General features: G+C 41.4%; 1 protein-coding gene across 1 annotated transcript; it reads right to left on the bottom strand.

Moving 5' to 3' along the window:
- Positions 1 to 280: 280 nt before the first annotated feature.
- Positions 281 to 19,035, bottom strand: LOC104946901 (latent-transforming growth factor beta-binding protein 3-like; the record flags this gene model as incomplete). The annotated part of the gene is made up of 11 exons (XM_010772806.1): positions 18,469 to 19,035; positions 5,567 to 5,833; positions 5,278 to 5,441; positions 5,080 to 5,185; positions 3,510 to 3,596; positions 2,886 to 3,002; positions 2,620 to 2,775; positions 2,035 to 2,142; positions 1,859 to 1,921; positions 1,165 to 1,242; positions 281 to 422 (listed from the first exon to the last, which is right to left on the bottom strand). Coding segments are annotated over exons 1-11 (1,526 nt in total), but the record flags the coding sequence as incomplete, so codon positions are not given.
- Positions 19,036 to 20,015: the final 980 nt, after the last annotated feature.

Raw genomic sequence — 20,015 nt, 5'->3', positions numbered from 1 at the left:
AGCATTTCTTCTAATGTATCTATTTTTGATTCAGAAAACAACCATTACTGAGAGTGATTACACCCAAGAGACAGAACAAGTATTTTAATGCTGATCTAAAAGCACTATCTATATATAACCCAGTAGACAGGATGAGAGCCACTGCTTACAATTCATAGACGGTTAAATTATCCCCTTCTCTATAAATTATATATCTAACTGAGTATGCTTGCCAGGAGACATCCATGCATTAGAAACCTCAGGAGAAATGTCTCTTTGCTATCCATCACCATGTCTCTACCATTGTCTCTTACCCTCACAGATGTTCCTCTGCGGGTTGAGATGGTAGCCAGGGTGACAGTGACAGATGTGGCCGTTCAGGCTGTTCTCACACTCCCCGCGACCACAAATGTTCCTGCTTAGCCTGCATTCATCTGCCTCTGCTTCAAGGAGGGAGCACATGCATCTTATATAAACATACATATATATAGATACATAGCAGATGTATGCGGGAATATATATTATCATTATTTAATATATATATATAAAGCTGGTAACACTCAGCTGCTAACATGTTCACACTATTCAAGTTTTTAAAAGCATCTGGCTTCTTTGTATCAAAGCCAACGACAGGTGTCAGTCAGAAATACAAAGAGAGGCTGATGAAGACACCCATGAGTAGAAATCCAACACTCAATTAAGAATGTCTTTTTTCTTTTTATGAAAATGAAGTGTCTCACATAACCTGCTTCTTAATGCCAGCACGAAAAAATAGTTATGTCAACACTTAAACATGAAGAGTGTGAACATCGCCTTAAGGCTGATTCATGCTTCATGGTTGAATGCACGAGGCATGCACAACCGTCTGTTAGGGATTTAAGAAGCATGCGTCACACTACACTTTGCTCACTGTTAAGCTAGACTTTCATTATTGATTTCTATCAGGAGACATTGCCTCAAGGTCCAAAATACTTTTTTGCATGCTTTCATAAATGATGTTGTTACATGGAAAAAGTCAACATGTCATTTGTGAGTGAAGGACCACAATATCTTCTCTTACTGGGGAATATGAGAGCTGGGTTTTCCAGTTTCGATGCGCATGAAACATGAACCAGCCTTTACAGAAGTAACTCTCTATGACGTTAAAGCAGAATACATGTTTGAGTCTGTTTGCAGGAAACTCACGCAAGACTTTTGTCTGTGTTTCGAAGGGGTCATTGCCTGGGGTCATTCTCACGATTGTTGGCGGGGTGGGTTTAACAACTGTGGATTCAACAGAGGAGAGATGAAGTGGGCAGACTTTAGGAGGAAATATGACATGTTGATCTTTAGTCCCTGATGTTTTTCTCTTCACCACACATGGGGAACATTTATCTACACTAGTAGTTGCAAAAACATTCCCCTTATTTTGACAGGTGGAGTACATTAAAGGTGGGGTATGTAATTTATTTCAGAAACACTTTTTGTTATATTCCATGGAATGCTCTTAACATCCCGATAGCAATGAATATATTAAATGCTTTGACAATAAATACATAAAAAAATATCATCTGTGGAAGCCGTAGTACTGTAAAAAGCACGACCAATCATTTTAGCCGGCCCGGCTAAAATAACTGGATGGCCTACCTGCCTGTCAGCCTTCCATCTGTGCACAAACTTATCTCGTGCCCTCATTGGTCATGTGCATGTTCGTGTGTGTTGGAGGAGGGGCTCTGTAAGGAAGTGGCAGATTTGTTCCGGTTGTGTACTTTCAAATTCGAGCGCACTCGAGCTGGTTTCTCCATTCTTACCTACCCCACCTTTAAGCACCAGTAGTTAACATAAATTATTTAGCGTTTTTTTAATATTGTCCATATGGAGTGTGAAGAGGGGAGTTTACCGGGCACACGGCGACTGGTAGTGCTAGTAGGAGGCTGTTCAGTCACTTTCTCTGGAAGTGGATCTAAAATAAATGAGAGATAGCAACTGTTAATATACATAATCCGTCCTAAACAAACCAGAAGCAGAAATGTTTGAGAGGTGAGAAGAGTGGTGTGAGGCGTATTTAGGACTCACCCTCCTTTTCGGGCTTAGGGGGGAAGATGATGGGAGGGAAGGCCATGGTCTCTATTGTAGTTTGGAGCAAGTATCCTTTCCCAGCAGGGCAGATCTTACTGAAGGCCACTGAGCATCACGTCACATCAGAAGAGAGGAGTTCACAATAAATTAATTTCACTTTTATATAATCTCAATTCTTAGGGAAGCAAGTTTAAAGATATTCCAGATGTTGGCTGAATTGCTCAACTTCCTTAATTAACTACATTAATTGTATACATATTCCAATATGACATCAAAAAATGTCCAATATGCCATTTAAATGAACAGTATGACAGAGGACTTTATTACGACATTTTATTTTTATTTATTTTATATATTTTATTTATTTTATGTTCATTGGTTTTAAGTATTTTATTAATCACAAAGTTATGTTTTACTTGGAATGTATTGCCTGGGAAGGGTGGGAGGTTAGAATAGTTTTTTGAAGCACTTTATTTCCTTTTATGTATGAAAAGTGCTGTATAAATAAAGTTTGATTGATTAATCGTTAAAAATAAGTAGGAAATGTTCTCAGCCAGTAACCTCTCCTCTCCGTCCACTCACCTGTGCCCACCTGAGGACATCTTTCACAGTTGCGGCCCCAGGCTTTTCCCACCGTGCAGCAGCACATCTCCTGGGTGAGGGGGGTGGCCAGCGCGTGCTCGCAGCCCCGGACAACAGAGGCTATCAGGAAGCACTGAGCCTGCTCAGCTTGGGACTCTGACAGGAGAGACAAAAGGGAATCATTTGGGAATCCCACTATGAAACTAAACTATAATGTTATTCAAGTGGATTTCCAGTGAAAGGCAGAGAGAGGCCTCTTTTCTCACCAACACATCGACTCCTGTCAAACACCCAACCCGCCTTGCAGGTACATTTGAAGCTGCCCAGTGTGTTCAGACAGTCTCCGTTCTGACAGACACCCTGCATCGAGCACTCGTTGATATCTAACAGGTTGGTCAGAAAAAAATAAGAAAAAGGTTATTTTGATAAATATGTATTATTGCTACAAGATCTTTGTCACATAGAGGCTTTGAGCATGCACTGCTAAAATCCAAAAGTTCCCTCCAGGGAGTTTCTCTCTCACACACTCCCCGACTGCCTGATGGCCTGACTTTAACCCCTTTGTTTTCTTCCGTAACAAAGTGACATCACTACGTAACACTCACGCTTTTATTGGCTGGCGTTTCAACACATTGCACATGATAGGCTAAGGGGTGGAACATCTCTAACTTGTTGACCAATCAAAACACAGCCAGCCAGACTGGGCTCTGGTTTCAGGCAGAGGGTGAGAAAAGGGAGCTTTTTGAACATTAAAGCATGTATACATGTCACAGTAGAGGAACAACAAACAATTATGAACCTGATAATTAGTAGAATAGGGCCTCTATAAAGCAGAAACAACTCTCAAACTCAGCCTGTACTTGCTACAGAGCGTTTAGCTTCATCCTTACCTTGACAGTGAGTGCGGTTGAATCTTTTATAGCCCTGTGGACAGGTGGAGCCGTACTCTTCCACAATGGTATGCTTGACTGATGCATCTGAGGATGGAGAAGACAAGGCAAAGCACAGGAGGGGAAGGGGAGAAAAACGCCAGTGAGTTTCTGTAACGGGGAGGCCTGAGGTTGGATCGTACAAACCAGCTCTACTCGATAATTCCCTTGAAAAATAGTTGTTGAACAAGCGCAATAGATATTGAATTGCAGCTCTTGTTAGTATTCAGCTTTGACAATCTCAGAAAACTTTACAGGATGTTTAGCTTATCTTTTGGCACCACATGCTGTTTTCCTGAATAAACTCATTTTAGGTAAAACTAACAATTTGGTTAACTTTCTGAAACAGAAAATTAAACAACAAGTAATTGTTGTAAGATGTCAACTTTGACAAGCAATAGTTGACATCTTGAGAAGACACTTGCTTGAGTTAGATGACAACATTATTCTCTTAAAAATCTCCTCCCAAAATGTGAATAAGCACTTCTGCTTGATTTTATGATTGGACAATTTCACCAAATGTTTTCTTTTCTTCTGTCTTTGCCTTTCTTTGTACTTAATAATGCCAGCTTTAATGAGGCCTTTGTTGAAATGTACAGTAGCTTGTCAAAAATTAGGAAAGTCTTTCATGAGGTTTGAACTAACAATGCAATATTATGTTATTATTCTAACCCTAAATGAGCTTTGAACATCTAACACTGTTGTTCTTCGCTCCATCAGGGAGTAAAAACATGTACGTTTTATTAGAGCGCTGTGGGAAGCCTGCACCCACACAAACATCGTGAAAGGCCAAGGGTAAAGATAAAAGAGGGTAAAGATTACATCAACCATTTTCATAAAAAGTTTATAAATGGATATGAATGTAACAAAACAGACATTACTCCGGGCAGGAATCCAGTTGTCTGAAGACTAAACAGACGTACAGTATATCAGGTTTTGTCAAAGGCTGCATTGTGTGAGTCAGAACTGAGAGACGGAATAATAGCGGAGTGGAAAAACGTGAGTAGCCAAGATTTTCTTGAAATCCAATCTCCAGCAATGTGATGACAGTCCTGCACTGGGCAGGCCCAAAGGAACACGCTTAAGTGGAGGGTTATTTTCCACATTCTCTTTTTCTGTCTCACCGTCTGTGTGTAATTCCCGTAATTTCTCCGTTTTTTTTATTCCCAACCGTTCACACACTCCCTAACCCGCCTCACCACTACCTCTCATGTTCATATTTTTATAGGTATGGAAATTGTTTTAATCAAGGGCCATCGTTTTATAAGATTAAATGGATAAATTGCAGGGAATGTTTGAAATGTTTGGCTCAATAAACAATCATTCATTCCCAGGAACACACGAGATGTAGACCGGATAAAAAACAACAAAGGACTTCTTTCAATAAACAATTTGCTGTTCTTTGACATTGGAACAAAACAACTAGATAGTGTACACTTGGCATCCAAACAGCTGGAAAAAGTGAATCAGAGTAGCTTGAAATGTAAAAGGTACACAAAAGATGAATTCCTCAAACCAAACTGTAACTCACTTGGCAGTTTGGGGCACTGGTAACACTTGTGTTGTCCCCATGAATTCCCGACGCTGCCGCAGCAATCCTCCTGGTTGGTCAGAACAGGAAGTGGGGTGCTGTTGCACTAAAGCGAGACGAGAGAGAGAAATGCTATTAGTGGAAATACAAATAATAAAAAGCCTTTTCACTTTGTCTATGACTGCAGCGTGAACTCACAGCTTGTTTGGGTGTGGTCTCCTGGAAGCAGCGTCCCTTCGGTTTGTGTCTGGAGGGGATCGGACGAGGCCCTGTCTTGTGAGGAGGCTTGACATCTGATTGGTCGAGAGCTTGAATGACTACAGAGGTGTCTGGCGTGTGGTGAACACGTACATTTAACTGCACTGAAAACATAGGAAAAGAAGACATTGGGGGAATGAAATGCATCACAAACACATATTTAATCATTAACCAAATCAAATTGGTAGATGCAAAAGCTCTAACATTATCTGTATTGAATGATAGATACCTTCAGAAGAGTGTGACATGGGTAGGGTGAAAACTGAGTGGGTTTGCATCAACTGTGTACGCGATATGCTTAAATGCTCCAGTTGCTTATGGATGTCTGGCTTCAAAGATAGGGGGTAGATGGGCTGCTTGTTGCCCCGCGCTGCCTGAGCTTGCTGCGTGTGATGGAGTGGAAACTGGCAGAGCCGCCCGGTGAAGCCAGGCAGGCAAAGGCAGTGCTTCCTCGAGCTGCAAACTCCTCCATTCATACACGTCAGGGGACACACAACTGCAGAGAGAGACAGGGGGAGATTTGTCATACCGAGGGGTGAGCAGTTCAGAGCTATGAATCACATCTGTTGAGAGGAAAAGGAAATGCTTACACACACTCAAACATCATAAGTAAATAAGAAGTTATGAAACACAAAAAAAGGAAGTTATTCATGAGTCTCGTCTGAGTGGAATTGCTCATTTTGTATCCATTCACCCCAGGAAGAGACTCAGGCTGATGATTTAGTGTTATATCATACAAATACGGCAAACAGACAAAATAAAAAGGTTTGTGGCATGATTCACTTTGAGCTGTACCACTGTAAAAGTCACATCAGCTTGACAGACTAACAGGTCCCTCCAGCCAGTCAGCAGCAGGTAGAGTCATGGATCTGTTCAACAGCTTTATTCTGACATATGCGAGAGATCTAGAAATGCATGGGAAAGTAGCTAGCTGGAGAGATTCATGGCAAGTGCAGTATTCACAGCCGTTTTATGGGGAGCTTTTGTTGAGTCCAGTTGTTTTTGAGATATCCACAATAGAACAATCAGAGGAAATTGAGAGCGAGCAATACTGTGGGGAAAACTGCAGGGAAGGAATCCAGAGAAAAAGAAAAAACTGAAACCAAACAATGCTACTATGGCACTACCATCATTAAAGATGTAATGCTGAAAGTCCACGACATGTCGGAATTCATAGTATGTGAGATTACACATACATTCAACATTTTGGGATACCTGAGCCATTATCCCTGAGAAAAATAGGTTTCCTTCTTAAAATGTCAGTTAAAAAGATCCCAAAGTTCCCTCCAGAGGGAGTTTCTCTCAAGTTTTAAACAAAAATATTATGACTTTAACAACAACTTGCTTTAACAACAACTTGCTTTACTACCAGTCGACCAGTCGCTTTTTAATTATCTGCATTCCAATTAAGCACCATAAGACAACAAACACTTCTAAACAGAGGTACATTTAGCATCTTTTCAAGCTGGTACTTCTTGTTGCCATTTCGATCTGCTAATCGGTGAAGTTTGACCTTTAACACACACACAAAACCTCATCCTGACAGAGGAGGGGTGAGGGAGACGGCGAGAGGTGAGGAGAGGAGAGAAGAGGTGAGGAGAAATAGGATAGGAGGCCTCTTTTTGCTGCTGCGCCAAGTGTATGCACATGGAAGTTATTAGACATGGACTGCCAGGGAGTCTGGGCTGTGGCGTAATTGGGGGACAAGATCACTTTAAACACAGCAGGGACATCCTTGCATAGTGAAAGTCTGGTAGGAAAATTAAAAGGACATAAATTAAACACCCGACTGGTGGGTTAAAATGTTTAAATCTGAAGCTAAATGGATACTTCAGAAGCAGCCTTTCACTGCCTAACAGCATGTGACAGTGGTCTTTAACCGCCAGGACTGAGAACAGGCAGCAACATGCAGAATCAGACTGAAGTCTCAGGTATGGCGGGGAAAAGAAGGTGAGCAGCACAGACTGTGGAGGCGGAACATTTAAGAGCTCGTTTCCAGGGTTCAGATTTAGTCTCAGCACTGGATTTAGAACGAGAGGAAACTAGGAAAGATGCGGGGGTTGAAAATAAGGATAGCAGACAGAAAGTCAGGAAAATAAAGTATTTTCCAAACGTGATTACACAATCTGAACCCACAGAGACTGGAGAGAGGAAGCACTGTAAGGAAAGTCTGGGCTGAGGCCCCGTCTGGATGAAAAGGTGTCTGAATGAAGAATGGTCAGGGTCAATGCTAATGAACAAAGAAGAAAATAAGGGAATCATATTACAGATTTTATGGGTGGAGTCAGGGACGGGGGCCGTGAGAAAGAGATCTGTTTGTGAAATGAAGTCACTGTGATGACATGAAACATAGTGCAAAGTACAATACACAGCTGCCAGCACACCTCCTTCTACAATCCTGACAAACACCAGCTTCTGCAGAAACAGAGCGTCAACCTCATACCCTTGTTTTCTCTTTCCCAAAATAAAAATCTGGAACCCACTTAATTATCTAAAGTAACTTTCAAAAAAAGGACATAAGAAGTGGACATAGTCACTGAGACAGCTGCCATTAGTTTGGGAACAATGCTTTTTAAGCCCTTGAGTTTGTCAATGACGTCCCAAGACAAGAGGGTGGAGTACAGCTAAAGTTAGTGTCATGCCACTAAAATCTTCTAATTAACTTTTAGGGTACAAGTTTAGGAAGATACTGTAACGGGACAACACCCAGTCCGGGACGACACTTCACAAGGTAGCCCTGCCATAAAGCATTTACAGGGTTATCCTTATTGTACTCTAAATTGGAACATCATTTAAAAAATAAACATTACACTTTATTGAAGAAAACTTGAAAATAGCAATCAAGACCAAAAGCTCATTAGGAAAATGTTTAATGAGGTAATAAATAAATAAAAAGTAGTCATAGACTTCTATCAAATCAGACCAACTTCTGAAAGTACTGTTTAAAAAACCATTGCATTGGCGTCTGCTCTCATTGGTTAGCTGGCCGGCTACGGTGTGATTGGTCAACCGCTTAGATAGATCCCGCCCCTTAGCACGTACAATGTGTTGGCATAGTAGCCAATAAAAGCGCCAGTGTTGCATAGTGATGTCAATGTGTTACAGAAATAAACAAAGGAGTCCAATGGAGTGTGTGAGAGAAACTCCATCTGGAGGAAATTCAGGGATTTTAGCCTTTGCAGACCATTTACATGCACACAAACCTATATTCCAACTGTTCCAACTTAGCTACCCATTGTATCTTTTTTTAACATTATTGATAAAGTTCTAAATGCTGTTATTAACCCAGAATTAGACAATCAAATAAAGTCACTTCTCATATATCCATAAGCTAGTTTTCCTTTTTGTATTTTTCTTTTTTTGTTACTGTTTTTCTTGTTCTTTTTGATCAAACTAAATCTCTCAACAACAGGAGGTAATACCACTGCCCTTTATTCCTTTATCCTCCAGATTATTGGATGCTATATCAAATATGTGTCTAATGTTGTTTTTTCTGCAGAGCTCCAAGACGAATAAATCATTTGGATGTCATAACACACAATGGCAGATCTCCCTTACATCTGCCTCCTTCATTTTAGCTTGAGAAATACTGGCAATGCAGCGGCTAATGTTTTCTGCAGATCTCATATGTGAACGGGTGTGTTCTTCCATGTGTGTGTGAGAGAGCTATTAAGTGGAGGGTGTATTCTCTCCTGGAGCGCCGCTGTGGTTGGACGACTGCACCACATTACATACTGAAAAGAGCAAAACGCTTTAAAGTTGAGATCATAACAAGGACTTTACTTTCCAGCGGACTTTCCCTTTAAATCATCAACTCAGAGTTCATTAGCAGGATTTATGATCAGAAACTGCTCGTTGACTCTCGCCGTCAGTCAGCTTAGCGTCTCACTCTTTTCATACCACGCCTTTGTCTTTATGGATCTAACGCATTCCTGAGTCTAGAGGTGGTGTGTTATTAAAAATCAAACGCACATATTCGGTGGTCTGAATGACTGTGGCAAGAAATGGATTGGAGAGGGAGTGAAGTAGTTTTGTTACTATGAGTATTATTTTCCATGAAAAAAGGGGAGAAAGTTAAGAAAAAGCCAGTATCTCATTTGAAGATGATTCATCTTTCATTTGTGATATTTAGAGCTCGACAAAGTGATTCAATAACGTGAACTAGCTAAGAAAAGACTCAAAGTTGACACTATCCTTTCTGTCAGCCGAAACCTAATATAATATTGGCTCAAAGGTATTTTCCAAGACAGTCAAGAAGCGTATAATTTTCCCATGCAGCGCTCACTCCAAGAGAAAACTGAAGTGAAAAACGAGACAAAAAGAATGGGGGGAGAAAGTCTTTGTTTTCCATCTCTTAACGTCAGAGTGTTTCATGTGACATACGAGTGAGAGCCCCGTCTTCATGAGGTCATTATTCACCGAGTGAGGAGAAAGACAGATCCCCTCACAGCATGAAATGACAGTGGGAACATATCTGTTTCATAGACTGTATAATACATCTGGGAAAGTGGAATAATTAAGCTAAACGAGGCAGAGATGTAAAAATCGGGGGAATAAAAAATAATGTGACGTTTCAGTGGGATTATTGTGATTCCCAGACTTTTTTTTTTCCTTAAAGGAAAAACATACTGTGCATTCCTCAACTGCTAAGTAAACTAGGCTGGTGTAACACAAAATATACCATGCATGCCACATGGAGCGAAGTAAGAGAACGATTTTTTTAAGTATTTACCAAATACAAGTAGTGGGGGAAATTAAACTGATCTGTGTTTTTTTTGCAAGCAGAACAGAAGAATGTCTTTGCACAGCCATGAATATGAGTAGTAAGAAAGAAAGAAAGTAAGAAAGAACACAAAGGGAGGAAAGGTTGTCCTCTAAGTGCCCTGTGACCACCCACCCACCCACTCCTGTCTGTCAGTCTGTCTGGAGATGACGCATCTTCAGCCCCCTCCCACCACAGCGGCCTTTTTTTCGCCGCAGCCGCACCCTCCCAGCTCAGAAACAACAAATTACAGTCCTACAAACCACAGCTCAGAAGCTCCCCGGCACGCAGAGCTGAAAGCTACTGCAGACAATATCTCCCAGATGTTACAATGGCCTGATCTGTCGCTTTCTTTCAACCCTGGGGCAACAATTGAAATGTACCCGATGATGCAGACCAATCAGTTTCACTTTGATTCTGTCAGAACCACCCCATTCTGAAATTTAAAAATGGATGCCATAAGAGTTTTGGTCAACAGTAGTTAAAATCTTCAGTAGAGAGATACATATATTTTGATATGATACTTCCACAAATATTCACTTTTAAATGTCGTCTGCAGGAAGTCACTGTTCCTGGTCAAGAAGAGGTTCGACAAATATAACCCAATAAAACGTCAACAACTCTTTTGACAAGTTAAAGTTTTATACATCTAAAACAAACAAGATATTATCTTATCTGTTTTAGAGAGCTGTTAGTCCTTCAGTCTAATGAAAAGCCATCTTTTGTAGGATTTTCAACAACAATATCTGCAATCTTCTCGCCCTCGGCTTTTGTTCTGGCACATGTACCATAAATGCAACCTTTCTCAGCTTGCTGGAATCGGCAACCTATGTTGTAATGGAAGAAGTGAAGCTTGAAAATACTGTATAAAATAAAAAATGCTTCTTACTTGATTTATTACCTCAGTAATCATTTGAACAAAGAGTTTATTGCCTCAAGCTGTATTGCTCTGTAGCTGTATGTCTTCTTCAATTCAGCATGGTGTTCATTTTGGGAATTTCCAGGAAAATAGATAATAAGTCTGCGTATTCGTAGGGTTTGGCTATCTTGTGATTGACACTTCCCTACCACAGTGTTTTTTGGGAGCTCTCTGTGTTTTTGCCTTTGAACTTTAACCCTTTCACAGTGTTTCCACTTCATAAAGGTTCATTGTAAAACTTTAGTCACCTAAAAATATCTGCAGTAGTACTTGCTGGATCCTCTCATAGCATTTCTTGTTTCAAAAACACAAAATGGAGACAGCCAAAATGCCACCGTAGTCCACAAACCAATGTGTGACGTCACAGTGAGTCTCTACTTTTGATAAACAGTCTTTCTATGCCATCCAACGCCATTTGAATGACCTTAGACTACCGTGACTAAGCCACGGCTGAGTCCCACAAATGTAAATACTTTGCTGCCGGAGTCTCTGTTTAGAAAAAGAATGGCTATCATCATATGACGTGCTTCCCTTTACCATCAGCTCCAAGTGGGAAACCGCATCCCCAAATACGCCTACCATCAACTGGCACCGAAAGACCACATACCACACCGAGCGAGAGAGAGAGCGACGCATGAAGTGGGTCGGACTCTTGCAGCTGAGCCAGACGTTGGGAGTAAATGACATAATCACTGCCTTTTGAAACACAAACCTTCATACACACTCCTCCTCCCCTTGCAAACCCTCTACGTTCTGTCAACCCCCAGAAAGCTGAGCGGCTTTGGCCTCGGCTATCCAAACAATGGTGCTGCCCTTCGCCAGAGTCCACCACTGTCACCAAAGGCATCCATTACCTCTCCCAGTGCGCCTAAAACAACAGTTTGTTAACCCTAACACAAATGGGACGATGAGCAGAGAAAACTAAGAAACTGAAGCAGCCATCATGAAGAAGAAGGAATCTCAGGAAGGAGGTTTGCATTTATACAAATCAAAGTCAAACTTGCACAATGCGATTTTCACATGTCATGGAAATATGCGGTATGGCTTCCATAGCTCTTGGGTGGGCACGAGTCCAGCGTTACCCTGTCACTCCTCTCTGGCAGAGATGCTTGTGGAAAGAGAGCCAGAGAATCAGACAGGATCTCGGCACAGATAGTGATGATGTCATATAATGAGTGCCTAAAAGCTCCAGTGAAAGGAACCGGAGGGCAGGCAGGTAGAGCAGTGCTGACGGTGCTCTGCTGAGATTATGTCAGATACCTGCACTGCAGCGCGTGGCAGGTAATGTCTCTGGGCTGCTCACTCCCAGGCGCTGGCAGAGTTCATGTTTTTCTGTTTACCCTGGCTAATCGCTACAGCTACAAGGTCCTGCACGGTGTGGTTGCAGTCCCTAGCGCTCGCATTCCTCTGCGCGGCTTTAAATAACTGTTCCGTTTCTCCCCCTCGCTAAGCAAATGGGAGGAGAGTGTTAAAGATGGCAAAGAAGGCTGTTTGTTTGAGCCGGGTTTAGTACACTGCTCCTGAGCACCAAACACACTCAGGCACAAACACGCACACACACACACACACACACACACACACACACACACACACACACACACACACACACACACACACACACACACACACACACACACACACACACACCATGTATACATCACTTCAGGGGACATTACATTGACTTACATGCATTTCCTGGAGACTTATCCTAACCTTGACCATAACCAACACATGCCTAACCCTAACCCTAACCAAGTCTTCACACACACACACACACACACACACACACACACACACACACACACACACACACACACACACACACACACACACACTTCTCTTGTGACGTTACAAAAAAACCGACTAATTGTTGCTTTGTTTCCATAATGAAACCCCTGCTCAGATCAGGGGGATTTTCACTCTAATCCTGATGGATGAGACTGTGGATTTAACCCTTTTAACAACATAATTCATATATCACAATGTTGGGCTGCTTTAAAGTATGGAGAGAGATACTATTTATTCACATGAAAATTATTCTTTGAATAGTACCTGGAGTATTTCCAAGAAGATCATACTCAACTATTCATACATACAAGACTGTGTTCATATGCATACACCCATAGCATTTATAGTTTGTCTACTTAGTGATAGTGTCCACTTTCGACACAGTGATAGAAGGGTTAATGAGGTTGGTGGATCCCAAATACCCTTGTGTTATTTTCACAACATGCATAAATAGACCGGGATAGGTGACAGAATGTGCATCCATAAATATTAAAACTCCCTAACTCCCCTAACAAGAGCTAATGAGCAGCATATAACTAGTCATGATAAATGCGCATATGATCAAAAGGTGGAAGCTCTCATAATTTCAAAGGCGCATATGAATGTCCACGAGCCTCTCGCACATGGGTTTGTGATTGAGGGGGTGTGAGTATGGGAGCCGGGCCCAGCTTCTCCACTGAGCTCAGTCCAACCTACGGAGTGCTGCAGGTTTTTGATTGCCTGTGTTAGACCGCCTTCTCCAAATTCTGCCATGAGAGAAAGAAGAGTGTGTGGGGAAGAGCAGAGGGCTTTGAAGGGTAAAATAAACTCTAAACAGGGAGAAAGCACAACCGGCTCTGTCTGTTGTATTTAAGGAACTTGTCTATATTTTCAGGCTCCCATGGAACTCTGACCCATGCCAAGGGCAAACCAAAACAAACCACAGGGCTACTACTGTCATTTTACTCTAAATAAAGAACCACATGGGAAATCCTGAAATAGCCATATCCACTTCTCATGATGCCCATTTTAGGGGAGACCAGACCAGACCGGGATATGATAAAACCACTTCCTGTGCAACGTGAGGCCCCATGCTTTAAGTTATTCCAGAAAAAAAAGGATAATCTAGAGTAGCCTGGATGTCTGGAGCCCCGAGAGAAAAGAGATGGTGTCGAGATGCAGAAGAGAGAGCAGCTGCTGTCAGTGAGGCTGATGGATGGGATGCCTCTCTGCTGGCAACGGCAAGAAAAAAAGAAACTATTTCTAGTTTGAAAAAAGGTCAAGGCATGTGCACGGATACAGAATCTTTTTGAAAGGATGTCTTTGAACTACTTCTTTTACAAGTGGTCAAAGTGTGAGGCAGATGCTCACACATAAACAAAAACACTTAGCAGAAAAACGTCTCTACTTCACCCGATCCTGCAATTTACACCAAGCTTCCACGTGCTAAGGATTGAATAAGTTGGCCGTTGGATATTTTTTCGGCCAAACACATGGACATAATTACAAAGACAGTCCTTATCTGTCGGTAAACAGGTTCAGGTTGCATAGAGACATGGAGGAGGACATGCGATAGGATTTTTACAATGTTTTACTAATGAGACTTGCAAGACCATCCATCCTATTCTCGACATAAATGCTGATACTGCCCCCACAGATTCCGAAGATGACTTGATATGATGTAGAATCCAAGAAAAAGTCGAATCAGGCTGTAAACGCCAACTTTAATCTTCCTGCCAACATGGCTGGGAGGCTTTCAAGTTTCCGTGCTTTTATCAGTTTTAGGAAGTGTGTTTTGATATATGGATATATCAATGAGATGTCATGTGGATCCCTGGAAACATATGACCAGAGCATATCAGGCATATATCATCTTCACTGCAGAATGTAGATTAGTTGTGTGAGTGTTCACTCAATGAGAAAGCAAGTCGTATGTTATTTGCAGTGTATGCTTGAGCTCAGAGAACATGTGTAAAATAATGATTATGCTATGATGTATGCTGTATACTATATATTAAATAGCCAAGTACTTAGTCTAACTGCTACCTACTTAACCAGAACAGATATTCTGTAATCCCTGACCGTGTGTGTGTAAGATCTCTCACATAGGACACAAAGCGCAGAAGAGTTGCCGATTTGTCTTCATGTACCTGTAGCGAGTGAATGTTTTTAATGTAACCATTTACTGTTTAGGGTCCCTCTAAAAAGCCTTAATTCATCCTGAGGGGGACAAGAATATCTGAATACTATGTTTCAGAGCAACCCGTCCAATTGTTATGAAGGCATTTTACACATAACCACAAATGTCACCCTCGCTATTTAAAAATGTCAATGTGCCAACACCAATAAAGTCCATTACACTGACAATGATAATGTGTTATTTATTTATGCAGGGTTACATAATGTGACTAAGAGATGTTGCTTCCGGTTATAAGTTCTGTTGTTAAGTGACCTAAACTAATTTTTCATTCATGAGTTCTTGTTGAAGTGAGGTGCTTTGACAACCATGTGCACATTTTTCATTTAAAAATAGGTGCACGGCAGGCAGAGTGGAGATCTACTTAAGAAAACAGAGACATTGCAGAAAGTGAGTGTTAATTAAACAAATAAAAAGGGCAACAAAATGTAACGATATATCAGCATTATACATTGTCCGCCCTGCTTTCTAAATATCTGCATAGTCCATTTGAACACAAACCCTTCAAACACTAGTCTGTACCAAATTTCATAGCAATCCATTCAATATAGTTGACATATTTGAGTTTGGATCCAAAAGGACTGACCTACAGACAAATATTTGCAATACAAAGAGCCACACGGCTAGCATGACAAAAAGCTATGTAAACATTAAATCTTTGCTTTCTTGTCTCTGTATAATAGCACAGTGAAGAGAATGTGCTGTGGATGAATACGTGAACAATGGCAAAACAATTCCTTAGATCATCTGCCAACACTGACATCTTGACTCCTCTACTTTGCTCTACAGATGTTTAACCACCATCTAACTTAAATGTAAGGTTACATTTATTTATGATCCTGTAAACATGCCGTTAGGATTTCAAATGCTTCGGAGCAGATGTAAACCATGTAACAGCAATGTCCCCAGTTTCTTATTCGCAAGCTTTCGGTCACTTTTCCATGTTAAACTGCTCAATGAAGTCTCTCTCTATGATTCAAAGTAATGGACCAAAAAATAGTTCATCTGCTGGCAGAAATCCCAGATATCTACTCAAAACTGACTGTTTCTTGATCGCCTGCCTGTCCACTTAAATTCCAGTGTTGAACTTTACCGTCTGTGAAAAACCGTGAGCAGATTGAAGCTCATGCACTGAAAGGCATTCTGCACACACTGACAGGAAATACATTTCTGTGGAGGAAAGATTGACTTAGTTTGGGCCTCGCGGTGCTCACGTCACAACAGCACAAATATGGAAAAGTCTTCATATTGTTTCTGCTACAGGCATGGCCGTTTTAACACGGGAGAGAGACATTTCCACTTGTCCACACCACATTCCAGCCCTCAAACTGAACAACACACTTCTCCTCTCCAATCCAAGATGAACCCTCTATCCCCTTTGCCACAAAAAAACTAATAGACCCATTTAAAATCTCTTTCAGATGCTTTGCCTGTGAAACCCAGGAGACAGGTGACTGTAGAGCTTCACTGCACAGACCCAATGTAAAGCAGCATGAGGCATTCCAGGAATCTAAAATGTCTCTCCTAAATTATTTGACACAGAAGCTTCAAAACGTGATGCACCACAAAGAAGTCGGGGGAGAAGAGGGAGCAGAGCCAATGCTCTGACTCCACAGCACTGCATGGTGTCAAGGAGGAAGAATCCTGCCAAGGCAAAACAAGGAGGATTCACTTGACCTCGATTAAATGCAGCCTGCTTCTTTCCACTACAGCAAACCAATGAAAACATCTGGAGATCTGTATGACCGAAAAAGCAACACAACCCCGCAGCAATTATCAAATATTTGCTGATGATTTGCTCTCTCGGCTTTCCATAGCCTTGGATGGCCTATTTATATCTATATATTCCTCATTCAGTAGCATTGCATCTTAGCTTCCCCTTGATAATCCAAACCTGTGTAAGCATCCAGAGCGGCTTTAAACTCTGGACGCAATCACCACCGACAGTTTAGGAGGAAAACAAGTTGTTTTTAAATTAGACGGATATAACTTTTGGGAGTGTTTCAGTTGATTGTACTTTTTATCTTCCAGAAAAGAAGACGCCAGTGTGAGGACCACAGAAATAAAGCTGCTGCCTGATCACATTATGCTGCGATGGGTTAAATGTTATCTGAATATGGGGTTTATATCAAATGTGGTGAAAAAGAGACAACATTCTGTCCTCCACAGAAGAAGCTCCTTTTTACTCACAACAGACCAACTCAGGCACATCATTTTCTTATTTAGCTTCTTATTCTGTACACTGAGCGAGTAAGAGAGAAGTGGAGCAGTGAAATCCAGTTCTGGGCCGGAGCCTGACGCAGACTGTGCGGCTCCACATCTCACCACAGCTGATCTGATACGGCAGAAAGGCTCCTCTCATGCCAACTAGACACTTGAGTCAGAGGGGAAGTATAGATCTAGGAGCACATTTATATGCTATGTAATGAGCCATGCCTCAGTAATTAAAGTGTAATATGGAAACATTTTCCAGAAGTGTAGGGTAAACCCAGCCCACCTCATAGTAGTCACCTATTTATTTGCAGAGCAGAGTTTATTCCCACTCGGCATACATTTTAATGACATGTATTCAAGGTGGATTAATAGGCTGGTGTCAAATTGATGTACTGTAAGTTATAAAGAAGATAATGACCTTTAAAGGGATTATTGTCATTTTTATGTGGCAGTATTTGTACTCTATTTCAATGTTAAAGGACTTTGTAACATATGTTGATACAACTCTGCAGTTCATATGCAATATGGTAAGATTATTTGGTTTGATTTGTTTTGGTTTGAAAAAGTCAAAAATATCTTCTCAAATGTTAATATTTGTTGGTTTCTTTACTCTTCTGTGAGAGTAAACTGTATATGTTTGACTTGTTCAGAACATTTGGGAAATACATATTGGGCTTTGGGAAACACATGTCGAAACACATTTTCTAACATTTTGCAAACCAAACAGCTCCTCAATGAACGACAATCTAACTCAAAGACATTAAAAGGGGTCAATTTGTTGAAGCATACTTTCGCCTTAATGTACTTTTTTTCTATCACTAATATTTTTTCTGAAGTAACAATCCACAAGCATTGAGCAAGACTTTTCCTTGCAATAAAGTCAAGTAGTTATTTTTTAGTTGATTAGGAAGTTGCTGTAATACTTTTTCCAGCATTGACTTGTTATAACAGGGCCCATTTTGAGCATTTTATGGAGAGTTTCATGGTTGGCACTTTTATTGTTTCCATTAACGATTCAAAGTATAGGCTAGTTATTGTCCAATAATAATGTCTGAAAGTGTTAAAAAGCTAGTTATAAAGTACATCTTAATAGGCTATGGCACGTTTTTTTAAATAAATGTACAGAAAAGCACCATTTATAAGCAAACCAAACAGGGCTCCCTTTTCTCCCCACAGAGGATAAACTAACCCCAGAGGTCAGAGCAGCACTATTAGTTAATCTCGGCGGTCTCATTATATCCGCCTGTAAATAAACAGCATTGTTCCACTCACCGACCCTGAAGCCCTGTCCGATGAGCGTGTCTGCCACCTGGCCGTTCTCCGCGATCAGCGTGGTGTTGTTGCCCTGCTCGCAGGTATCCTGACACTGGCCCTTAACACAGATCCTCTTGCAGATGAGAGGAGAGATGACCACCTTGAAGCGCTCCCGGGTGGAGGAGCGCTCCGTGCACCACACCAGCCTGTGGACGCTCAGCCAGATGACCAGCAGATGGGCGATCAGAGGGGGCATCCTGGCATCCTTCACTGCCCTGCACAGAGACCCGGGGACATTAAATCACTCCAGCTCAGAAGCGCCTGCTCTGTAAAAACCCAGGCAGATTTGTGACGTTTCATACGGTGGAAGCAGAAGGAAAAAAAGCGCGTCCTCCCCTCCTGATTTCTCCTTTTAAAAAAAACAATCAATCCGTCAGCAAAACCGACACGTTGGACATCTTTAAGAAAAGTTTCCCTCGTTGCAGTAGTTTTTTGAAAAGTTGCCCTCGCTTTTTGGGTCGCTCCTTCCTTCTTCTCGCCTGTTGCTTTGGAGAGAGTGCGTATGTGGGATTGGGAGAGAAAGAAGGGAGGAGGAGAGGAGGAGAAGGGGTGAGCCAACCCTCTCTGGAGAAAGCTGGCAGCGGGCCAGCCAGGCGGTGCAGCAGCGAAGCTGAAAGCGGTTTCCTTGTTGGTTATTTCTCCATACTAACTAACACCCCCTCCTCTCCTCTCCACACACAGTCTTCAAATCAAATCTGTACAGCTGTGTGTGTCACTCTGATAATTAAGAAATACTGATCTGTATTGTGTTTGATTAGTTTCTGATATAGGCTACACAAGTATTACAATGTGCATTTGTCTTGCTATAGAAACTTATATATCAGATACAGTATAGACCCTGCATTATCTCTATATAACTTACTATTTGATCAGACTACAGTAACTATATTACTATATCATGTCAATAAAAACGTTTTCCAAGTTTCAGACATAGCTAAATGTGTAGACATTTTATGGTAGGTCATGGGGTTCATGCTGAGGTCAGCATCAGGGGTTACTCCACCTGTAAGGATACAGCTAGGTGGACATCTGGTTTCTGTCTCGTGATAGTTCAAAATGTAGGTATAGGAAAAATATGTGACATCTGCACTACAGCTTTACAGATGTGTGTTACATGATGTGATGAGTTCCACAGGTCAGTTTCACACATCATGTCGGTTCATCTATCGAAAATGTTGCACTTTAAATGTACAAATTCACCATCAGAAACCAAGGAAACTCCTTTTTTCTTGTCCTTGTCAACACTTAAAAGAGGCCTTATGCTTTTGGGGGTTTTCCCTTTTCTGTGAAGTATTATAGGTGTGTATGCATGTACAGTAAATGGTCTGCAAAACCTAAAATCCAAAAGTTCCCTCCCCTGCCTGAAACGCCTCCATTCTTCCGTAACATAATGACATCACTATGTAACACCTGCACTTTTACTGGCTAGCGTTCCAACACATTTTAGGCTAAGGGAAATCTCTTAGTCGTCCACTCACAACAGAGCCGGCCAGCTAACCAATCAG

The sequence above is a fragment of the Notothenia coriiceps genome, unplaced genomic scaffold (assembly GCF_000735185.1).
Source record: "Notothenia coriiceps isolate Sejong01 unplaced genomic scaffold, NC01 NC01_scaffold00011614, whole genome shotgun sequence".
Classification (NCBI taxonomy): domain Eukaryota; kingdom Metazoa; phylum Chordata; class Actinopteri; order Perciformes; family Nototheniidae; genus Notothenia; species Notothenia coriiceps.
This window is presented reverse-complemented; position numbering and strand designations above follow the sequence as displayed.